Source organism: Coccinella septempunctata, chromosome 1 (assembly GCF_907165205.1).
Source record: "Coccinella septempunctata chromosome 1, icCocSept1.1, whole genome shotgun sequence".
Lineage (NCBI taxonomy): Eukaryota > Metazoa > Arthropoda > Insecta > Coleoptera > Coccinellidae > Coccinella > Coccinella septempunctata.
In genome coordinates, this window is record NC_058189.1 from 64947992 (window position 1) to 64967546 (window position 19555).

Sequence of the window (19555 nt, forward strand, 5' to 3'; positions counted from 1 at the left end):
GTGTAGTTTCCTAGCAACGAGCATTAACGTACAGTGAAAACTCCATTATCCGGACTAATTGTTGTCCTTAGACATTCGGATAATCGAAGAAGAAGGAGAAGATGGATTATTATAGATATTATTGCAAAAATTATCATGTATATACTTATTGAGGAAAACAAAAATAACACTCGGCAACATAAACAAATATTCATTAAAATGTGGGATGCAGCAAATATTATTTATATTATGAACAATGTGAACCCTTTTATCTTGATAAATAAATATTGAGAAATTCGAAAATTCTGTTTTGCCTTTGGATCTATTTCCAATTCAACGAGTTCTAAAAAAATTTTATCTTCCGTTGAGTTAAATTCAAGCAGATTCTCCCTTTTGTGTTATTCATTTACACTTTTTTCTATTCATTTATGATTTATAACATTCATCATATGATGGATATATCTTAATTTAGGTTAATTTATACCATGCTCTCTGATTTTATATACATGTATTTTGTGAATCCTGGCCTAAACCTTGGTTAAACCCCCAAAATCGGATGGTAAACAATTCGACAGTTAACCAATTGGTAACCTTCGAAAGTTCTGTCATACAACAACCCAATGAACGATAACCAGCGGTCAACGAAAACCAGAGTTTAACCAACTGAGTTACAACCCACCCTTAATCATCAACAAGATGATAACTTGAACTTGAATAGCACGGGCCGGGAAACACTTTCCAGCAGAAGCCAAAATGAGTAAGAAAAACATTCTTTATCCACGACCGATACATAGTGATTCTAATTTATGAGTTTCTTTGGGCATATGCATAAATCACTTGGGACTAATTAGTGTTTTTTCACCGATCGATTGTCAACCTAACATTCATTAGTCAACTGAGATTTATGAGCGATTATTCACTGGCTTATTGAACTTCAAAGCAATATTTTGACAATTACGGATAAAGTGCCGTATTCTTTTCGCTTGGATGATTTATTACGTCATCGGAGTGAATAATATTCATTAAAATATGCGCTTGTTGGATAATATACTATCCCAGCTACTCTATGAATAAGCAGGTAAGAATAAATGAACAAATATTTCATAAAACATTTAATGAGTCATTATTTGGTATATAAATAATCAAAGACTTTTCATTTCTTAAAATAAAAGCGAAAACTGTTAAATAAAGGTAAAACAACAGATGAATATCACTATAAAAGTACCAGAAAAAAATAGTATCATTATATTACAATCTACATACTAATCCTAATGTCAAGCTGCTTTATACATACACATAACAATATCAAAGTAATCATTTCCAAATTTACACAGAGCCCCAAGTTTACACCAAATTCACCCTATAGCAATTATATAACATACAAAAAACATCATCCATTATTATTTACTCCTTGAAAAACTTGGGACACCTTGCATATCAAGACAACACATAAATAAAACAAAGATATTTATTCAAAATCAAATATTAAAAAAAATAAAATAGCTGTAATTAAAAATATTTTTAGGTAATTCTCTCCTTACCATTATAATCTCCCTAGGTAAAGCTTTATTTAATCATTATAGTCTATATATATTTTAATATATTTTCCAGTTTTAGGAGCTGCTTTTTAATATTTTAATCAGGCATTTTAAAATATTCATTTTATTCATATAAATGTACCAGACACACAAATATTCAGTATAAAAACAACTAATATATTTCATATAATTCACTATTTGATTTTCAAGTTTTTATGCTGATGATATGGTTTACGGGTTTGATTTATATTTTACTTTTCTTGGTATATGTATGTACTATTTCCTTGAAAAATTTGCATCTTCAAATTTATTTGTGTGGCTGGAAATTCAAGCAACAATGTTCCTGGCCTTTCCAGAAAATCTTTTATTCGATTTGTACCATGACCTTTTTACACCCAGGCAGAATGCACAAAAGATTTGTTAGAAGATTCTGTTCCGCTTTGACAAGAAAATATTTGGATTCTTTTGCATACACGGTGGAGTGAAATGGTAAATATGTATTAAAGTATGTAAACTCATCACCTATTTATTCATACTCATTTAGTGCAGTGATTTGGTCAGATTATAATTGAAATTGAAGGAGAATTTCGAATGTAACTTTTGGCTTGGAATTTCCGAACGGGTGTATGTTACCTTTGGATGGGTTGTAAAAACCGCTCTAATCAAGGTATAAGGTGAAAGGTTTGACATATGGAAACACTACTCCAAAAATAACTCAATCTTGGATCACAGATAACAGAGCATGTGAAGGCTCCAGATAAATCAGGTAAAATTTATACTCACTTAGCCTTATGGATCCCTTTACCTTTACTCGATATTTTAATACTTTTAATGAAAAACGAACATGATTTCAGTCATCAATTCCCCATTTTCTGTGAATTCTTGCAGGAAATTGAGGTGATGTTTTCAATAAAAAATGAAAAGGTAAAATAGGCGAAGTTTTGAAATTTGTTAGGATGAAAATCCATTATTCATAGTCAGTACAGAATGTACCACCATGTTCGCATTCTGAAAGGACAAAGGATCCATAAACTAAACAGTCTATACTCGATTTCTTCTCATACGTCACCCCTTCTTCTGCCAATGGAACCGTTACAAAACCGCGGAGAAAAATCTGAGAATTGCCTACAAAAATAACTTATTGTATTACACAGCACTTGCACTTCGGTTTCTTCTTGATTGTTATGTGTTCGACCTGAGAGGCGTCACCATCCGGTTTCACGGTTCCCCTTTTTACATCGACAGCACCAGGAGAACTGTCAGTTTTGTTCACGTTACCGTTGGCACTTTTGGGCGTCGCCTCCACAGGCGACATCTTCTCCTTTTTCTCCGGCGTCTCCGTGACATTGTTGGCGATCAGGTGGTTCTGATCCAGGTTCTGCTCGGATTCGGGCAGCGAAGAATCGTGCTCGTCATGATGCGGTTCGCCAGAAGTTGGGGTTATAGGTTTGCCTCCCTTTATCAGCTCCACTATTTCGTCTGCTTCTCTGCTCAGGTCTCCACCAGGCCGGAATGGGTTTTCCCAACCACTCTCAACACTGAAAGAATGATATTATGAAGAAATAAATAACGTAGCAATAACATAATCAACAACTGGAAAGGGTAACAGGAGGAAAGTTGGCTAACGCGACAAATAAAATGAAAAAAATAGGTACTATTTTATTAACCCTTTCCAGCCCAATGATGCCATATGGCATCATAACAGTGTCCATTTCATTAAAACAGAAAGCTATTCCACAATAAGCTTTGTATGATTTGGATCTATCGTTCATTGGTAGACGACATTACCAAAATTTGGGTCAGTTATAGAGGTTTGATAAGGCCTGCCGCAGACATGCAACTAAACAGTTGCGCAACAGTTTGATTGCAAGCGGTTCGAGGGCGCACACAAAGGCAATCGCTGCAACTTTTCAGTTGCATGTCTGCGCGGCCCCATATAAATTCATTGTGCTCAATTCTGCAACTAAACAGTTGCAAAACTGAAAAGTTGCATGTCTGCGGCAGGCCTAAGAAAGAATTTCAATTATGTTCAGTCGGCAATACGGTTCGCCAAAAGCCACGTCCATAAGTGATTATTATTAATTTTTTTACTGTTATTATCACCCAAAATTCAGCCATATCTGTGTAAACGGCAAAGTTGCCCTATGACTATGAGTTAGATCTGATTCATTATTATACTTTGCCAGGATATACGTGGGATTGCATGTTGAATCACGAATATTGTTATTCTTTATAGAAGATGGAATTCCACCTTTCATGAAAATGTTTCTTATCCGGACTCTCTCTTTAAGGCAAATAATCACCTCATTCCGTGTGTACAGGGTGGGCAAAATTCGTTGTCTACTGAGGGGATCTTGAGAATTATGAGAGCTAGAAGAGAACGGATTTTTTTTTTCATTTCGAATCATCAGGTGATCTTTTGTTTTTTTGAATGCAAACTTTTATTGAATTTGTTTTTTTTTTTGAATTGGAAAAAAATCTTTTGTCAGTAGATTCTACATACGAAAGTGCCTAAGAAGGTTGAAGTTTCAGATCTGTAATTTCAAAGACAAAAAATTTATGAAGACTTTTCGAAATCGTCAAAATCTCATTTTTTGCTAATAACTCAAAAACGAAGAATCCTAGGAGACTACGGTTTTCACCATTCTTTGAATCTCTGAAAAGGAGAATTGTGTCATCCGTTTTCTTCTAGCTCTTGTAGTTCTCGAGATCCTCTCATAACGAATTTTGTCCATCCTGTAAAGTTTATTCACGTTACTCTAGGTCCTTTCATTTGCACACAAGTGTAGCACTTTTCTACCCTCGATTTGATGTACACCAGTGTAGAGGAAGTGTAGTTTATCTACACATAGTCCAAAGTAGATGTAGATAAACTACACCTCCTCCACACTGGTGTACATCAAATCGAGTGTAGAAAAGTGCTACACTTTTTATACAAACGAAAGGACCTTCTTATAGCGCATAGAAGTGTAAATACATCTGTCCCTTTTATACTTACCCGATTCCATTATGAAAGCGGATAAGCATCAAAGAAACAGATCATAAGCTCTTCTATGCGTTATTCAAGTGACTTGATAGAGTGTACATACGGAAGGAAGTGAATATTTGCCATATACTGCCACTTGAATAACGCATAGAAACGTTGATGAATCTGTCCCTTTGATGTTAGCCGACCATAATGGAAGCGGTTAACATCTGAAGAACGGATCGTTTGCGCGTTAAGGCATCTGTCCCTTTGATGTAAGCCGCTTCCAATTGTGGAAGCGGGTAACATCAAAAGAACAGATCATTAGAGCTTCTATGCGTTATTCGATGAGTTTGTATAGACTATACATGACATTTAGGATTGTCCTGTATAAATACAGCTGAAGCGGATAATTAAAACATGAACGTATCCCCGGGATGTTTAGGGTTAGAGATGAAATTCCTAAAATCTAATATCGGAAGGACGAAATCACATTTAAGGTGATATTACGGACGTGGAGATGACAGAAATTCAATTTTCTTCAGCGAAATTCGTAACGGTAACTGTCACGCTCCCCGTAATATTGAAATGCCTCGAGACTTGGAGAGTTTATCTTTACGGACAATTACGAAGAAAATATCTTTCTGAAAGTTCATGAATGAACAATTAGTCGGCGTAGAAGTTATCTATGGCATGTTATACGACTGGATATTGCATATTATGTGGAAGTTCCAACTTAGGTGAGAATAAGTGAAGAGTTTTAAATGAATGGCAAATGTATCCAATCACTCAAGATGAAACATGTTAAATTTCCAACCTGTAGGTGTAGGATTCCTCTTCCTGGTACCTCGGTGCCTTAACGACGTAGTACAATATTCCTCCATGCGATGTTGCCATACTAGGCATATTATAATTCGCACTGAACAAACTATTCAATCAACAGTCCCGTCACTTTTTCGTTAAAGTCAGGTCTTTACCCACGAACTCTATTTGAATTCGAATAAAAACAACACACACATTAAAATGATAAAAATAAGATGAGTTCTCGAGATAAGTACAAGGACGCATTCAAATTGTATCAAATTTTTTCATCTCTCCAAATTGCTAATTTGATGATTAGGTGAAAACTATAAACTTATCTTAGAAATCGGATAAAGTTTGACACAGTTTTGTCACGTACAAAAGGTACAAGGTCCTGTGGAAGGTAGTTCACATTTGAAACTATAGTTCAAAGGTGAAATAACGTTTTTTTTTTAGAAAAATGGAGAAATCTGAATTTTCCTTAATTTTGAGAGATTATGAATTGATCCTAGTCTTGATATTATGATTCGAAATGATTTCATTGTGATAACCAAGAAACTTGGATTTATGCTTAAGTCGAATTTTCTATTTTACGTTCAAGTTTCAGAATTTTCCCAAGCGTACATCGAAATATCGAAATCTCTCCAAATTTGAGCGAAAACTTCAAAACAACTTGTTTATGTCCGAATATTAGTCGACCATACTAAGTTATCAAGAAGAAATCCCGAATACCTATCAGGTTATCAGGAGTGGCCTCTCAATGCGAGATAATTTTTTTCATTCACGCTAAACGAGTTGAAGCTCGCTTGCAAATCTGATTAAAAATAATTTATGGACACCAAAAACTGCTGCAGTTGTTGTGCACAAAATTAACTTATTCGAAGAGAAAAATGCGGAAACTACTTTACACGCAAAAGTAATTATTCTTAACCGATGTAACCGCTATCAACACAAATTATTATTGTTGTAGCGTTTTTCTATGAGAATCACCTCCAATCTTGAATACGAATGAACTGTCATCCATAAGGAAAAATTAGCGAAAATTTTCTAAGCCTCACTGGTTCATTTCCAGATGTATTCGATTCCTGATCATCTTGAATGTAAATTCTAAAATTCAATTGAGAGAATTCGATATTTCATGCGCTGGCTGCAAGGAATTTCTATGCTTCTTTCAATACCCTCAATCAGAGAGATTTTACTAGCGGAAGACGCTGAGAAATTCTATGCACCCTCTTCTTAATCGATGAGCCCATAGAAATAATCAACTAGGAGCATTGAGTAAACACCGAAAAAAAAAGCCACGAAGATGCGAACAAGGTGTCTCACTCTATGATCAGCACCACCGATACCGACTCCCCGACGAACCCAAGGAAACAGTACGAAATTCCTCGAATACTCCGAAACTCCGCGACTTCTATTCGTTAAACTCGAGCGGATGGCATAATTTGAACTGAGGCGTTTGAAGTACGGGGCACCCGCGAATCGTCACGTGTGCATAGACAAACTAAAATTAGTAATTCAACAATGACGTAAGCGCCTCACATAAAAAATTCCACATATATACCGCGCCTCGGTCGAGATATTTTCGGAAATAAAAGCGCAGCGGAAAGGGGAGGCGTTCGCGTGCAACTTTTTTCATCGATCCGGCCGTTTTGGAAGGCGATCCATTGTGATGGACCGGTTGGGAATGTGAAAGGAATCAGAATGGGACTGGAATCCGCCACTGTTAAAGTCATTCTGTTATTTGCCCGCATGTTACGGTTAACGACATAATAAGTCTTTCTTAACTGGATAATTAATTTTCAACGAGAAGTCGATGAGGACACAAAATATCGAAATATGTTGAGTGCGTTCCATTTAATAAATTTACGATTTAAGTTATGAAGATTTATGGCTTTGGACGCTATAAAATGTATACTGTCGTTATTCATAGAATATTGCAACGATTTAATTAGCGTCTCGATGGCCGTTACAGAGATGCTATCAATATTCTTCTTCTTTCAATCCTTTATAAGGAGTCGTCGTATAGACCATAGAATGATGAAAATTGACAGAGCTAGTTGATTTTTATGTGCAAACTGTCAACTTTCAAATACCTTCTTAAATTTTAAATCTACAAGAGTGTGACAAACCGACAGTGCAAAATCGAGGGTAGAAAAAGAATTTAATTAAGGTACGTGCTATTTCGCGGTATTGACCTCCATATCCTTCCAAGTGAGGAAGAAAACCTTCGTGAGCATTGACCAACATATCCATTTTTCAAAGTTTGACCTTTGTTAAATGGGAGCGAAGAATCGATTGCCTAATTTGGACAAAGTGATTGAAAATTGAAATGGTTTCAAAAAGAGATTAACGATCTGCATTCTGGATAAGAGAACTTCTGAATCTGTTCGATGGGTGTATGTTTTTTCTAACTTTAAACATAATAGGGCATTTCAGGACCGCTTAGACCTATGTCAATGGCTGAGAGGCGTCCAAGTCAAGGTTCATGTTTTTGGTTTTTATGAATCTTTGCCAATTTTTCGAGAAAATGTTCATGTCAATATTATTTATCTTTTAGTAGTGATACGAAAGTGCGGTGTGATAGAAAATTGACTGTTATTGAGAATGCTGACTCGTACAAATCAATCCGAAATGTCTTATTGGTAGTTGCTTAGATCAGAAAGGTGTATATCTTCTTGGCATATATCAACTTTCTTCTGTGCTCTCTGTGACAGAGATGTTGACTTTTCAGGTAATTCCTCTCTGATAATATTATGTAAAATTTGTAGCTTTTTTTCAACTGTGACTCGAATACTGCAAACTTGGCAGGTGGAATGCAATCATCTGATCAATCTCGCAAAAAGCGATGGTTTTCAGCATGCCCTCGTATTCCTTAACGAGAAACTAAACGATTCTCGCAACTAAATAACGATCTCATACTGAGATGGCTGTCAATTTACTGCTATTCCGCTACAATCAACGATTCTTTCTGTTCCACTCGAAAGCCCGTCCGTTGTACCATATTTGTCTCTACCACCAATTAAGACAATTACGTCGCACTTATGCAATGATCAAGATACGACCGGTGAAAAATTGGAACCGTGAACGGACAGAAATGAATCATGCATGAACTTTCGAGACTGCAACTCTGATTCGGCTCTTGGAGTCTTGGACCCTGTTTTTTTATTGCATGGGAATTTCATTTGGAGATCTCAGCAGTTTCCGACCAACGGTATACAACTTTTGAAGTTACATTAACATAATTGTAGTGGAGACACTGCAAATCTTATTCATAATTTCCGAAATCTTTTCTACAATTTCAGTTTTCCCTTTTCTCAATTTCTTAAGTCGATCGGAGCTAAAAGCTGAGATGATCGATGTTCAAAAAATTGAGACTATTGACATATCGAAACACCTCCCATAGAAATACCACACCTCCTGTATTTAGTCTCATCTTTAGTGATGTATTTTCTCGATTCTGTGATAATACCAAAATTCTTGTTCTTCATAAAGGTGTTTCATTACATCATAGTAATGGTTAAAATTCATCACCTGACCAACGCTCGATTTCATAGATTTCTTATCGAGTTAGGACCAAAAGCAAATTCTTCCCAATAATTCGACGAAATCACTCAAGGTATTTATCGTTTTTATTTTATATCGTCATAAAATTAGACGTGACCATTGAAATCGGCATATTTGAGCCGTGAATCATTTACCTTCAACACCCACAACTAAAATCGACCCACGGAAAGTAGCAGATGAGTATGATGCCACAACTTGAATATTCGTGTTTGCCTTTTAAGAAAAATCTCAAGGATTCATCCTTTTTGGAAACGTAAAAAAGACAGCATAGACCTGCGATCTCATATTGGAACATAGATGTCCATAGATGTTCCAAGGATCTCACTGAACTAGACATATATGTCACAGATATAAGGTATGCATATCTATGGTGTTTCCAGGGATGGGTGAATCGATATACGACGAATCTACCGGCAAGGTAGATTGAACAGTATAGGAAGATCTGTCAGTATAGACTTAGAATCTTCTGGCCTTACTACTGTAATATTTTATGACTCTGAAATTTTTCGTTAAAAATATTCTTGCCCACTATTCCTTCATATATGACCATTCCGGAACGACAGTTTTTTTGAATTCATAAGAAACGAACCGTGAGTTTTTACGGTTACGATTAAGAAAAATGAAGCGTTCACCTGACGTGGTATCCTAATGCTGTCATCAAGATGGGAAAAAGTAGTCGCATTTGATGAACAATACTAGAGTACTCTAAAATGTAATGCACCAGGCTTCTACGATAAAAATATAAAATTAAAAGGCCTGCACTTATTTTGTACTCCTGTAATACTTAATACGCAGTATTGTAAGTAAATCTTTACGATTGGCGTGAATATTCGGGGATGAAAAAAATAGTTTAATTCTTCCTCTTAATGCTCATAAGTCAAAAATAAATCATCCATTCTATGCAAATAATTATTTGGAATTAAAATCGAAAAAGGAATAGTCCCTTATGAGGAGAAAGCCTAACATGACACCCAAACTAGCGCATAAACGACATCGATACGTCCTTGTACTCGTTAACCCTCCCTTCGGCCACAAGAACTCTCTCGCACCTGTTATGTACAGAGACACCCTTCCGGACCGGGTTTTTCAATCGCGCGAACGTGCTACAAGCACTCCGTCATCGGAAATTCGAACGGTTAGCCCGCTGAGCCATAACCACAGACAACCCGCGATGGAAAAACTGGGAAAACTGAGGCAGATCGATAGGTGCCGGCCCGCTGGTGCATTCCGAGGAGTTTGCGCCCCCGCCCGCCCGCGGGAGCGGGGGTGGAGGTCGTGACACAGTTTCCACCGTGTCAGCGACGAAATTCCTGGCCCAGTTACTCACTTAGGGATTCCGGTTTCCGGGGGAAGAGTCCGCAGATCAAAGGACGCCGACTGCGCTCGGCAGTCGCTTTGTTGTCGCGGCGTTATTCAGAGCGTCGTCTTTATGTCGTCGCACTAGATAATAGCCTTTGTGTTCGAGGATATTGGAGCACAAGTATCATTTAGCCGACAATCTCTTTGTTTTCCACGAAGGGGATTAAAGGTGGCTTTTCAATTTGCCAGATATTAATTATAACTGAAGGATTTATTTTGCGTTTTCTCAACAAGAAGCAGTTTTATTCTTTATTCACTCCTTGCAATTAGTCGAATCAACACTACCCACCCCTGTGCGTGATCAGTTCCAACCATAGACATAGATATTAAGTCTACGTCTATGGTGACATAAACATAGACATTTAGTTTATGTCTATGGTGGATGTCAGTCCCTACTTCGAGAAAGCAAATTCAGTGCATAAACATGTATTTGTCTATTATTATTAATCAAGCAGAAAGGTTCTAACGGCTTCATAGATTGTAAATTTTGATGCTTAATAATTAGAATGGTTCTCCAGAGTGTAATACAATGTATACATTGTAAGTTAACTCAGTATAAACACTGGAAGTGGTCTCAGACAGTCAAGGCTCTTCATACGAGACTGTCCAAGTCTGAGGTCAAAAACTACTGGTGTCTTGTTTCAATTTTCTACTTTTTGTCGTAGATCCCAAACATTTTGGATAAGGATAGGGTGACCGGAATACGAACCTCATCAGAACCACGTGAACAATAAGAAAACGACGGTAAGAAACTTCCCCTCTCGCTCTTGTAGCTTCGAATGGCGCAGTTGATCGGTCAAATGCAACAACCTGCATGAGGCCATCGATTAGAAACATTTCCTACCGTAGAGGAAGTTACGTGACAATGCTTCGATGATTTAATCGCAGATACAACACCGGGACAGCAATTCCTATGCAAGTCGTCATTATCGTAATGACCATTATTGAATTCCATCCATATTTCACTGTTTACGGAGCTTGATCGCGTGATTGAATTTTTTCTATTTTTACTACGAATAAGACCTTGACAATAGAGTGATTTCTAGGGTACGCGAAACTTGAAATTATTACTTTATGCTGATACAGGGGGGAGAAGAAAAGTTTTCGTATATTCTTATTTTCGCTGAAAAGGAAATGCTTACCTTTCCATTCTTTGAAAGTGGTGGTTGGAGTCGCTAATTGCCACAGTAGCTGCCATTACGAGATGATTATACTCTTCCTCGAAACTGTCAGATTCATTCGGAGGTAAGTCAACCTCTTGGGGTTTTAGCTGCTGGAAGAACTTCACTCGTACTTTCTCCCTTTCAGTCCTGGAAGCAAAAATAATTGTTCCGTATTAATAATTGGGTAATTGAAATGAATCACCGTTTAATTTCAATTATGTAGTTAGCCAGGAGAATCACCTTTCCGGAAAAATATTCCTCAAATCAATTTCTTAAATACCGAGGCCAAAATCTATACTTCGCCATTGCCAAGAACAGAGTACTCTATGAGCCCGATCAATGTAAAACAATCTGCTCTGTGATCGCTGCCAACCCAACTTCCGTCAAAACTGACGTTAATAATAATAATAATAATATCTATTTCGAGAATCTTACATATTTAAAAAAAAATACATAATCAGAACGAAATATATGAAATAGAAATACAAAAGAAAAGTAAAATAGATAATTTCACTTCATGTTTGCACATAAAAATTCATCAACTGAATAGGGCTCAATGCCAAGTAACAGTTTGTGCAGTTCATTTTTGAAACATTTTTGGTTACGTATTTGTTTTATTCTTTGTGGTAGCCTATTAAAATATTTCATACAAGAATATTTTGGTCCTTTTTCAGTAATGGATAATCTATGAATGGGATAGATATAGTCAGTATATCTGTTATTATACAGATGTGATGGTAAATTTGCCTCAACCTGTGTGGAGCATTTCTATGGAGAGTAGAGAGAAGTAGAACGATCGCCGTATTAAAAATGTGTGACCAAAAACAGGCAAAATAGGTGTCGCTGCGATCGCTTGGTTGATTGATAAGGGTGGGGATTTAAACGACAATTTGAAATGAACAGCCTTTATTTTATTTTAGGTTATGTGAAATTGTAGTTTTTTCTTATGATTTTTCAAATACGTTTCTTCAAATCTATAATAAATATGAATTTTGTCAATTATATACAATAAACTACAATTCACGTTATAAAGGGCACTACGTTATCAGCTTTATTCATTCAAAATAAATGATGAAATTAATGAGATTCAAAAGAAATCACTGATCAAAAAAATTTTATCTACGTATGTTTAATATTGTTTATTGGAAACAGTTAGTTGATTTAATGTGATCTTCAAAATTATATACATTCGCAGTGAGGAGTAGAACATATCAAGACAACAAAAGGTGGCAATCTCTGAATTATCACTTATTAGAGTGGATTCTGTTTCCAATACTCAGCTGAGAACCGTTATAAACCACATATTATGTTATGCCACCAAAATTCTTCAAGAATATCCACTTCTGAACCTTGTAGTTTTATTGGTTAGATATTCTTATTCAGAAAAGTCCACTTATCTCGAGGGATGACAATTTCGATTTCGTTTATAATGAATCCATCATCTTTTTTGATATCTTCATCGCAAAAGTGCTCTTGACACACAAAGTGATTCCGAGTCGATTCTTGAGGTAAGGTTTTTTTCCAATTTTCCCTGAAAAATGCACTCTGAAATTTTATCTCTTCTCCTTTTCTTTCCGATGCCAAACCACTCTTACACTAGCGCACGCTTCGACATTTCACCATGGTCATTTATGTTGTTTTCTTATCAAAAATCGAAAATAATAATTCAAAAATTAAAGTTATCAGGAATTTGGACAGTTTTTTATTTTCTCAAATGTTCAATGTGCCAACGTTTTGAGAAAATAAAAAACTGTCCAAATTCCTGATAACTTTAATTTTTGAATTTCAATCATGGACGAAAACCAAACTGAGAAAATAATAATATTCTAATCATCTGTCACAGTTCACTCAGCCATCTTTCATCTTCAACTAGTTCAAATCAAAATTTAGCCATCCTGTGGTCGCCAGCGCGGCTATTGGCAAAAACATGAACTACCTATTGGTACATATTTTAGGGGATAAATCATCTGTGGTCTCAAAGCAGCGATCCTTCTCTCTACTCTCCATAAAACCATCTATGACATCCAAGATCACAAAAATGTTTTGACAAGAGTCACAGCGCTCGAGTATGGAATGCATCAAATTTCCAAGGCCAACTGGGCACGGTTTTCGTTCTTATTGAGAATTGCTCTACAGCGTGTTTACCAGAGATGTGGCAAAGATGCGGGTGGTGATTCCATGTCAGAGAGTACATCAATAGTTCGTGAAGCAAGCATAGATCATCACTCTAATCTATGCTGTTAAGAATGAATATTTTGCCTCGTTTTCGGACAAGGAATTACTCCCTGTATTTTTGCCGCATCTTCAGGAAACACCCTGTTTTAACCCATCATCATCTCTTAACCCTCTAATACCCAAGTCCGCCTTGAGACTGGTTGCATATAAGTGGATACAAAATTATTCTGCCCATGTCCGCCTTCAGTATAGGTTCATTTTGTGAGTATACAGGTGTTAATGTAAATCAGTTAACTATTTGCGAAAAAAAGATGTAGATTACATAAGCTAATTTGAAACTATACGGAAATAATTTTAAAAAAGAAAAAAAACTTGGGCATTAGAGGGTTAAATATCACATACTTGAAGATACTTCCAAATTCACCTTCTCTTTCAGAAAATAGCACCGACTCTCACACAAAACTACGATATTTTTTTGTCGATAGCGGACTCAAAATATTCACAACCCAAACAAAACCGTCTACTTTCGAGTTTACCGTTACACGAAGTCCACACCACCGCACAAATCCTGTAACACTGACCGAATAATTTCAATTTGGGCCGATCAAAAGCCACGCTGGATCACGTACGATGATAATAATAATAATAATCTTCATAAATCACGAACCCACGCAGTCCGATCCGTCATTATTTTTAGAAAATAAACGGCGATGAAACGGTTATTTTTCATCGTGCAATAATCGTTTTTCTACAACTCACAGGCACAGGCGGGGAGAGAGAGATTTCACAAGATCGGACGACGGACTTCATCGGTCCCTGTACCAGGAATAATGTAGGAGACTCTGTTTATCACGATGAGGAAGGATTCTATTAATAATCGGGATAATGTTGAAGTGGTACCGCCGAGTGTGGACGTAATAATATACACATATGAAGTTGTTGTTCTGGTTACTGCGTTGCAAAAACGGAAGTACAAAACAAGTACGAATTGAGACGTAAAACGAAGGAAACAATAAACGAAAGAGGTTATGGATTCCAGAAATCTCTGTTTCTAGAAAACGTTCTACTGTTCGGATTATCATCAGACCACTGTAGATTGTATACAGGGAGAAAACGAGTAGTAGCAAAAAAATTAAGGGGTGAGTCCTTGTCAAAAAATAGTGTGAGCCTTCCATAGATTTTTTTTATTAGTCCCTGCTCAGGAACACACCCCTAAGGCACCTGCAAATCGTTTTTAATCAGAAACCAGCAAACTGACAGAAATTAAATTGAGCGTACATTCTATATGAAAGCGGGAAGGCAATAAAAAAATGGTGGTGTTCCCCTATAATTCCAAAGGGTAGAAAAAGCCACCCCTAAAATTTGTTTCGCGAGAAACTGTTTTCCTCATTCATATTGAACAATTGAAAAATTAATTATTTGTCTCTTGACTCATTTTGAATAAATGAGGTCTCGTTGTAGGTAATTTTTGACGGTATTCGAAAAAAAAAATTATCCACAGGTACGTATTGTTAGTCGTATAGCTGGAATAATGTTCGAATGTCGATTTCCACAACCTACTTTTCGGAATGTAGGCGTTCGACCCAAACCGATCTTTCATGTTCGTGTTCATCGCCTTTTAAATGTGAAGTTCATTAAATTTTCCATAATGTAGAGACGAAGACGCTTATTATAGAAACCCTATAATGGAAACGGAAAGTTTATGTATTGTTTTCACGATACCCTTTGAAATATTTCCTTTTACCTTTCCATGGGGGAATTATGAACTCTCAATTTTCATTCGATGTCCACTGCGAGAATCTCGGAAAATAGAATAGCTAGAGCGAAACCGATGACACATTTCGTAGTTCTTTTTTTTTCAGGGAAAAAGAATGGTGAAAACCGTAGCCTCCTACGATTCTTCGTTTTCGAGTTATTAGCAAAAATGAGATTTTGACGATTTCGAAAAGTTCTCATAACTTTTTTGAGTTTTCATCAAATCATTTTATTAACGTCCAGTTTCATAATAAAATTTAAAGTCACTTTAAGCTTCCTTTACTGTCATTTTTAGTGGGGTTAAAGGGACGTTAGGTTTGATTATGAAACCGGCAGTAAATCTTCTGATCCACAAGGTAGACTAGATGGTATAAATATACTAATTTACTAATTTCATAAGCACCGAGTGGGAGACAGTATTTCGCACAACGAAAGACGAACAACCGGACAGTGCCCAGCAAATACTCTAGAATCGGGGGCCAGATGGGAAATAAGAAAAATAAAGCTTCATAAATTGAAGATCTTTGACGTTTATAAACTCAAATCTAAACAAATCTACCTCAGTCGTCAGTTTCAGTCATAGAAATTAAAACTTACAAGTTAGGTTAGTATATCTATGGTTTCAGTTTAATAAAAGTGAAGTTAGTACCGATCACAGACAGGGGTGGGTAGTAATGATTCAACTCATCGATAGGAAAGAGAAGTGTTTTTGGCCTCGGTATTTATAAAATTAATTTTATTATGGTTTTTCAAGGCGATTCTGCTAGTTCTATTAAAAGTGCAATTCCACATCACAGTTTTCTCTACTATATCCTGATTGAAGATTCGGTAGGCGTATCCGTGCACATCTAGACAAGAAAGCAAACCCGACCACGCGAGTGGCGAATTTCCGCGAAGATCAGCTGGTGGCGAAGTGTCGGTCGACCCAGTTAACCAGGCAATCCGGCTCGTCGCCATCGATTATTCCGGCACTTTCCGCGAAATTGCCAGCGATGCAGGCGAATGGGAGCACGGGGAATAAACTACACACGTGGGGTTGGATAAGCGTCACGTAAAAAGCGGGATAAATTGTTGCGGCGTCGATTGTGCCTCGAATTAACACGTGCCTCTTTCCCGACGGGCTCGTTTGTAGCGATTACGGCGGGTGGGAAGAGCCTCGTTGGCTTCGGAGGAAAAGGTCGATATGTCGTAAAGGGGGAATAGAGGGATGTGAGCCGAAGGGGGAAATCGACAAAAAAATTATACAATACTGCATTATCAACAGATGTACGAGTCAAAGACTCACCCTGTATACTATTCTCATGCAAGTGCAGACATAAGCTGTCAAAAATCCATAACCTACTTGACAATTTCGTCTGTGACTGCGAACCTCGACCTCTATGCTTCTCGACGTCTATGCTTCTCAACCAAAGTTACATTAATTTGTTGTAAATTACAACGAATAGAAAGGAATACAGTACTTCGCCATTTATGCATATCAAATTTGGACAGCGCGTCAATCCAACACATACCCCGTCTCAACAAAGTGTTTTATTATTCTATGCATTTAGGATTCTGTGTGCATGTAAACGAAAATCCCATTCCTCATTTCTGTGGTTCCCCAATGGGGCCCAATCACCACGATCACCTACTCTACGTGTCTACGCTGTCTACTAATAATATCTCCAGGTCACAGTCGACTAATGAATGACCATAATAACCTATTTACACATTAGGTTTCATTGTCTCCATTCAAAACTTGAGGTCGCATCATTGGAGTTTTACGAGATCACGTCACACTTATTCCGATCGCTAAAGGTCGAGCATAGAGACTAATTAAGTAGATGAGATAACGATCAAGGTGGGCGCGAAATGCAGGAGATGCGTTCAGATCGCGAGATGCAGGATAATTTTTTTAAATTCGAATTTGCGGGCTCCTACTCGTCAATTCGCCTCAATGAACTTGATTAAAATTTGGTTTACTTATCGTATCGAGAATGATAATGAAGGAAGTAAACGCGTGCAACGATACATAGATGTTTCTATGAATCTTCACATAGAGCATAGAGATGAACTACTTGAACCCATAGACTTATATATTATATGTTATTGATAAAGTCTATGCCTGAAACATAGAAATTATAACTTAGGTTAGTAAAACAATGACTCGGATTGTGGTTTGTGAAAAAAGTCTTTCACTTTTTTCCTCAGAAGAAAAACGAAGGGCTGAATTTATAGACTTTCAACTGTGGAAACTGGTGATTAAGAGTGAAATTTTGTGCCAATAGCTAGGCACATCGAATACAAGTTGTTTTTGGAAAGGCGAAAAATGCGAAAATTTTAAATGAGAGAACATTCAGATGTACGATACCTAGATGAGAACAGGAGCTAACACAACAACCAGGGTATCATAAGCATAAAAATTAGATCAATGCGCGTTATTTCTAACCCACATCAGATCATTGCAATACGGAAAAAAACAACAATGCGAAATATCTGATGATCATGAAGCGTATAAGACTATAATTGGTTATTATAACTTTGCAGAATGTGGAAATGATGGCAAGGTCATTGGGCGCACATCTACCGGATGAACCAATTATGTCCAATATGTATTACGTGGTTGGTACCGTGGTTTTTACGTTTCAAAGTGTCTATCTGTAAGTAGTATATCTGAAAAATACCAGAAAAAAAAACGAAATTTCATACATTGGTTGAATAAAGTAACATTTCGAAAAAGCTGACTCTTATGTCTCAAAACATCGCGAATTTTACGAAAACTTACGACACTTTATAGTGTAGATTTCAGGTCGAGGGTTCAAAATTCGCTCATATCATAGTATAATCTCAAATGTGTGAAAAAATCAAACTGTTTAGCCCTTCATAGTTAAGTCTGAGCTCTTCTGCGCTCTCATTAGATTGCTAATGTTCTTCAGTCCTTAGAGGTTGCAGAATTGCCTATATAATATTATTTGACTAAAAAACCTTCACCTTCATTATTGGTTTGTAAGATACGAGTTGGACCCATTTTATGATTTGATATAGTGAATGACGAAGTAAGCATTTAGAAATTTCAGGAAATAATACCATAAGATTCCATATTCGCGCAAGAGATCTCTATGTAAAGAAAATCATGCCACAAGGAAAATTTGTAAAATTGAAATCGAAGGGAAGAAACAGAATGACATACTGTCAGATCTATGGCTGAATCTGATTCTTTAGCTTTTATGTGACAAATTTCTATGGTTCACCTGGTGTAAATTCAAGGAATCTCGGAGGAAAATATGGAACGTAATTTATTCCCATAGGAGGAAATTGACGAACGATATCTAGCTTCTACATTTTCCTGGCTATCAATAGAAACTGAAATAATAGCCTCACGTACATGATTCTGAGAATTGTTTCAAGGACTTTCGTTTACCTGAAAACCGATTACGACCGCTCAAATTAACCAACGGTCCCAGCTATCTGAACACCTGTCTAACGAGAGAATTTGAGTAATTTCGCTGGTGCCCAATTGTAATCGGACACCGCCAATTCTTCAACATTATCCGAACGATAACGCCAAAGATACGACAACAAAAGCAAAAGATCGGCCGGTACATCTTTCGATGTACACAAAAGGCAGATGGTGTATATACGAACCTTTTAAAAAACTGCTTACGGGATGAGAACTCCTTCAAGCAACGAATGACACCACGCACAAGGTCAACCACCTGGCGAAATTGGGTAAATTCGGCCGATACACGAATCAAGCGAAAAAATTCGTTTTTCGTAGCACAAATAGGTTATGATTTCACGCACAGAACTGATAGCATTCCCTCTCGAACCCTATTTTGCCTTCGTTTTCGTTTGTTGTCACACTCTTGGCTTTCGCTATTACTTCGATGCGGCGTTGCCGGCGTATAAACAGGTTTTCCCCCGAATTTCATCAGTAGTTAAATTGATGGTTTGGTTTGAATAATGTGTATAATCGTTCTATGAAGACTATGAAGAGTTTCATTGTGAAAATAGGGACAAACAATGCTTATCTTGTAATATTTTATGTTATTTGTTAAATTGCATGGAGTGTTTCATTTGATAATTTTTATTGCAGCATACAGGGTCTGGCGAAAAAGTGTATGATATACTTTTCAGAGAAAAACTCATCGATACCTAAATAATTGGCTTAAGATGATCTCGATTTTATCTAAACTAAGTAAGTTTATACATTCAACCTGCGCAAATATGCTCCAAATTTCTACGTCATTATTTTCCATTTTACCTACGTTTCA

At 36.8% G+C, this 19555-nt stretch overlaps 1 protein-coding gene and 1 long non-coding RNA gene across 2 annotated transcripts in view; one reads left to right on the forward strand and one right to left on the reverse strand.

The window, feature by feature from the left end:
- Positions 1-1076: 1076 nt before the first annotated feature.
- LOC123310438 overlaps positions 1077-19555 on the reverse strand; it is a 30793-nt gene continuing 12314 nt past the window's right edge. Inside the window, exons 4-5 of the mRNA XM_044893909.1 lie at positions 11352-11519; positions 1077-3055 (exon numbers count right to left, since the gene is read on the reverse strand). Coding sequence (XP_044749844.1) covers positions 2656-3055; positions 11352-11519 — 568 coding nt within the window. The 3' untranslated portion in view covers positions 1077-2655. The remainder of the gene's footprint in view (positions 3056-11351; positions 11520-19555) is intronic.
- Positions 10596-14673, forward strand: LOC123310448. Its single transcript, XR_006537354.1, has 3 exons — positions 10596-10749; positions 10875-10953; positions 14309-14673. It is a non-coding gene; the product is annotated as an uncharacterized LOC123310448 (long non-coding RNA).